Source organism: Gekko japonicus, unplaced genomic scaffold (assembly GCF_001447785.1).
Source record: "Gekko japonicus isolate JY-2015 unplaced genomic scaffold, Gekko_japonicus_V1.1 scaffold246, whole genome shotgun sequence".
Classification (NCBI taxonomy): Eukaryota; Metazoa; Chordata; class Lepidosauria; order Squamata; family Gekkonidae; genus Gekko; species Gekko japonicus.
Genome location: NW_015162482.1, coordinates 17776 through 23378, shown reverse-complemented (window position 1 = coordinate 23378; position 5603 = coordinate 17776). Strand labels below are relative to the sequence as shown.

General features: G+C 44.5%; 1 protein-coding gene across 2 annotated transcripts in view; it reads left to right on the top strand.

Moving 5' to 3' along the window:
- RAB5B (RAB5B, member RAS oncogene family) overlaps nucleotides 1-4130 on the top strand; it is a 28862-nt gene extending 24732 nt beyond the window's left edge. For both annotated transcript variants that reach the window (XM_015405911.1, XM_015405910.1), the window contains exon 6: nucleotides 591-4130. In XM_015405911.1, the coding sequence (XP_015261397.1) occupies nucleotides 591-706 (116 nt within the window). In that variant the 3' untranslated portion in view covers nucleotides 707-4130. The remainder of the gene's footprint in view (nucleotides 1-590) is intronic.
- Nucleotides 4131-5603: the final 1473 nt, after the last annotated feature.

Here is a 5603-nt window from a genome sequence, read left to right as displayed (position 1 = left end):
GCCTAATTACACCGGTCTGGGAAAGAGTTCCTGTTGATGGGTCAGTGCTAGTCCTACTGTCCTTTATATTCTGTCTCCTCTGAAATTAACCTGCAGTGTTGTTAAAAGCACAGCCGTGCCTGACCTCTGAAGGCCACAATTAATATGCACGCTGACCACTATTCTGCAATCTTATGTTAGTCAGCAGTCTTGTTGGGAATGACCTTTGAAGCATTAAAAATAGGGGGGATTAGGAAGTTTCCTTTGTGCCTAAGCAAAATTTCCACTGAAAGAAGTGTGTATAGTATGTATGCATAATGATTGGACTGGCTTCTGGAAGTTACTGCTTTGTGTACAGTTTTGGCCCTGTTTGTGTTGCCTGTTGTTCAAATGAGACTTCATGCAGTTAGTGGAATCCAGTGGATTCCCTGACCTGGATAACCCCGGCTAGCCCAGTCCCATCAGATCTTGGAAGCTAATCAGGGTTGACCCAATTCTAAATTCTACGACAGAATTTTATCTTTGAATTAAGCCTTCTTTGGGTGTTAAATGAGGACCTAGCAATCCAAACACACACATCACGATTCTCCTCTCTCTCTCTCTCTTTCTAGCTAAGAAGCTGCCAAAGAGTGAGCCCCAGAGCACAGGTGGTGCCGTTGGTCGGAATCGAGGTGTGGACCTTCACGAGCAGTCCCAGCAGAACAAGAGCCAGTGTTGTAGCAACTAAGTGGTGGCGTTCAAAAGCAGCCAGTGAGAGATAAGATATAACCTCCATTCCCACCCCACTCCACCACACCTCACCTCCAATAACAGCATCGGCACACTTGGAAGCCGGCCCCCTTTCCTTCTTCTGAGAGCTCCGTTTAACTGCACTTCTAATGCTTCAGAAACCACCACCAGACGTCTGTTACCACCACCCCAAGGAAAGTGGAGATAGACCGACCGGGGACTTAACTTCCAAAAAAAACTCTTCTTCACTTTGTATTATAGGTGCAAATAGCTACCTACTTACTTGGATTCTCCTATTCTGTTTTCTCCCAGATAATATCCCTCCTTTCATCTCTCCCCCCCCCCCCCCTCTGATAAAATGTGTTCTCAGTCCCATAACCTACCCCTCTCCACCTCTACCTCCCTTTCTTTTGTTCGATGCTGTGGGGGAGGGTCAAAGGTGAAGGGGAACTTAATTCTTGTAGATTCATTTTTAAGAGCAAGGTTAATGGGTTTCCTCAGAAAATGCTTTTTGAGGAGGTCCCCTCAGAGTTCATTTTTATTTCATGTTTTCAATGTTCAGAAAAGCTGCAGTGTCCTTAAGTGTCTTTTCCCCCCCAGGGCAGCCTTTTATAGCTGGGCTGGAGAGGGAGTTTGTATCTGAACTCTCGCTATGACATGAACATGGCCCTAGGACTCAGCGGTGTGAACACGAGAACTGTGTGTTCTGAGTATGGAATATGAAACAGCTTTCCTAGACCCTCTGAAAGCACTTGATAGATGCCTTAGAAGTACCATTGGATGGGACACAACAGGTGAGGGAGATGAGACTTGTTTGTGGAGTGTCAACACTGACCTGCACAGCTACCGTCTCAAGACAAGAGGCGACCTGAGTGTCTCCTCTCCCATTGACGTTCAGGTTGTTGTCTGCAACATGCATTTCAGTGATCAGACAGCTCATTAGAGATATTCCGTCCTTCTCAAAGCAGCTAGCTGAAGAAGGGGAGTGCAAACTATTTAGTACCTTTAGGCTCCTCCCTGTTGTAGGCTATCACGGGATTTCTTTTAATAGGTTCTACCTGCTCAGCCTGCACCTGCCTGTAATACACTGCATGCACAGCATTGTCCACTAATAGGATTTTTTCTAAGTTGCCAAAAGGAGAAGGATCATTGCATCATTTTGCAGAGCGAGGAAAAGCCTCTTCCTAATGGTAGAGGTTAGTATGGACTTAACCAAAGGTTTTGGCTGGTGGGAAATGGGAGAAAAAGGAACAAGACAGCATGCTAAATGGGAGAAGAGATGCCAGGAGGACCAGTACTGTATTTTCTGTATCTGTCTCCCTGCCAGGGAGCACCCAGCTTGCCTTGTGATTTCTCCCTGCCAAACATCCTTGTAGAATTTCCCTGTGTACAAAAGCAGTCTTGCCCTACGTAACAGTATTTAGAGGTAGCAGTCTGGGTAGGTAGAGCAGTGCAGTCCCATCCAGACCCAAAGTGCTGTCTCATCTTGAGAAGACTGTTTCAATTAACCACACTTAGCTCTGTCATGTTCCTTTCCTCTGTAAATAGTACAGCACAAATTTATATGTAAAAATTCTGGGGTGGGGCATTGGGCGGGCGTACAAGATGAGGGAGTCAAACGAAGTAATAGCTTTTACAATTTAGCTGTAGATAGAGCTGATCTGTAGGGCTTAGCATGCTGCTGTCTCTCACCTGCCTCTTGCTCTTTGGACAGCTGACAGTCCAGTATCTGTCAGTAATGGCCCCTTCTCCTAGCAGCAGCCTTTGCAGGGTTAATAGCCCCAGCCCTCTTGGGTGTGTTCTGATGAGGCAGACTTCTCACAATTGTCTGTCCCTGTGGTTAAGTGCTGATGTGGCACCATTTGGACTGGATCATGCTCAAATGTGTACATACCTCCTCCTTACTCTCTGTAGCGTGGTTTTAAACACTCTTAATTTTACACAGGATTTGCGCTTGTACACTGAACAATTTTGTCTTCTCTGCCTATCAGTACCTGTACAGTACTTGATCTCTATCCAAGAGGTGTGCGCATTTTAAGCTTAGCCCTGCCTGACTGCCCTCACAGTCCATTGTGGGAACTGTCAGTTCCTGCACAGCTGTGGGTGTGAGGAGTGATCTAGCCTACCTTTGAAATGGTGTTCTGGTGGTGGCTGTATTAAACCAGAATCATCTAAAGGAGCACCTGGACTAACTTGCCTGCTCAGTGCTGTAACAAGAATATTCAAAAGCTAAGACTTCAAGCAATAGGTGCTCTGTCATTTTTTTTCGTCCATGACATTGCAATAGAATTGACTCTGGAAATATAATCTGGCTCCTCGCTTCTATGGTTCATACAACATATGATTCTGGTGGTGATGGCAGAGACTAGCCATGCAATTCTGTACACCGTGACTGCAGTCTAGGCCCACTGAAATCAGTCTTACGTTTTGACATCAGTGGGCTCAGACTGGAGTAAATCTGAATGGGTTGCACTGTCGATGTACCCTTAATTGCATCATACCAGCACTTTCCAGAAGCTGGTTTCAAGTGGAACACCTGAAGGTGACTCATAGTGGAGGGCTCTTGCGGGGGCAGGGGGGAGAATCCTGAAACGGAGTCTTGCATCTTCAGTTGCATTAACTGTAAATGTTTTGTTATGCCTATATAATGTGATGTAGACACCTAGGAGGATCTAGAAGTGGGGAATAAGCATGACCTCTTGCATCCCAACAAAGCTAGGGGGGTGTTTGCTCTCAGCTCATGGCAAAACAAAACTAGACCTGGTATTTAAAAAAAACAACCTTTTTCCAGTTAGTGCTCACCAACTTTTGTTCCTGTTTCCTGGCTAGATCCTGGACCAAGTAAGGACACTGCAGCTTTTTCTCTAAAAACAAAAAGCGTTTTCTTCTGCTTACTCTTCTGATCAGTTTTTTTTCCTTTTGAGAAAGCTCTTACATTGCATTTAAAAATAACAATCATGGTAACAGAATTCAACTGCTGATTTACCAGTGTATTTAATGTAAGTAAACAAACAAAAAAATCAGTGTATTAGATGACCTTGCTGCTTTATTGTGACTTAAGTAACTGGGGAAAGATCTAATAGAAGTGTGGTGTGACTGAGAGACGTAAAATGACCTTCCGCAGGAGGAGTGGGATGATACCAAAGCACGGTCAGCCCCAACCATACAGACTGGCCACCTGGGGTGCCTCAGTTAAGGGCTGCCCCCTCCCCACCCAGTTGCCTCGTGGACAGAACTTTCAACCAGTGCCTCTAGTAGCTCTCGTGGAGCATTTAGGGGTTTATATTCTGGCTGGTTGGCATGACCTTGTTAACAGTTAATACCCTTAAAAGGGGGATGGGGGGAGAAATTGTAAGGCACTTGGGGGCAGAAAAATGCATACCTTGAGCCAGCCCTGCACAGAAAAGATTGAGTAAGTACAGAAATTCTAGTAAGTACAAAACTGGACAAATTGAATTAGGATTGAGTAAGTACAGAAATTCGAGTAAGTGGAGAAATTCGAGTAAGTACAAAACTGGACAAATTGAATTTGGAAGTGGCTTGGCTTCTGTTTAAAGCCAGAGAGACTAGTAGCGACCCAGTAATAAATGGAACTAGTTGACTAGGGTAAGGTGCTTGGAGGTATTTGATCCCTCTAGGTTATTAAGATCAGGTGAGTATAATCTAGTTTGGTCTTAGTCTTAAATCATGTAGACTGAGAAACTAACCAAAGGGTTTCGGTGGGGTTTACCCATACAAAAATGGGATTTCTTTCACTGTAGGATGGGCATGGGGTAAGTTCCTCGCTGCTAGTGGTATTAAAAACCTGTCAGATTAGGAAAACTCACTGGGGAGGGGGAGAACCTGACAGCAGCAGGTTTTAAAAGAGTTGAATAGAGTTTGTAGAAGGTCAGAGCTCCCAGTGAGACTTTTGCTGACAAGGTACAGTGCATGAATTTGTAAATGAGAAACATGTGAAATAGTACTGAGCTAATTACATAGCGGCCAGTTAGTTGAAGAGTAGATGATCGTTGCTCACTGTTCCTCAGTAGGAATTCTAAAGCTGCAAATGATGGGGAGCGAGGCTTTTCACGGTGCTGCCATGCAAGGATATCTACACAGGCAGGGGTCCTTCTGAAGCTGGACTTTGGCATATGCTCCCAAAGTGTCGGACTTGCAAGGCTGCTACCAAGCACAGTCCATCTGCAGGGTAAAATCCTTGTGTCCCTGCTTAGACCTGTTACTATTTTTTTTTTGCTCTCGCATGCTTTTATAAAAGGATGCGGGTAATCTTGTCCTAACCTTTGCGTGGGGGTTGCCTTCACTAGCTACTATATGAGACCCCTACAAGCAGCATTTCTTGTTAACGTGTCTTGATCTCCTCTTTGCCATGAGAAGTGTTCTTTATACTATATAGTCCAAACTGAAACACAAATTGTTTCATAGCAGTTGTTGTAGATTTTCCGGGCTGTATGGCCGTGGTCTTGGCATTGTAGTACATGACGTTTTGCCAGCAGTTGTGACTGGCATCCTCAGAGGTATTGTAGTATTGCCAGCTGCTGGTGAAACATCAGGTACTACAAGATCATGGCCATACAGCCCGGAAAATCTACAACAGCTAATGAACTCCGGCCGTGAAAGCCTTTGACAACATATTGTTTCACAATAGTTTGCTAGATGGTATTTTATAGCTTTGCCATGTTATTCTTGATTATCGAGTGCTGCTTATATATTTAAATCCAATTACTGGTAGCAAGCGGCTGGCCTAAGAGAAATTAAGCACGTGATACAACTCATGGGATAAACTACTGTCTGCTTAAGTATAGCGTTCACTTGTTGGATTCCTCATCTAAATAATGAGTTTGGTTGTACTTCTGCAAAATAACCTCTAGAGGACACTAGTGAGCAGTCTACCA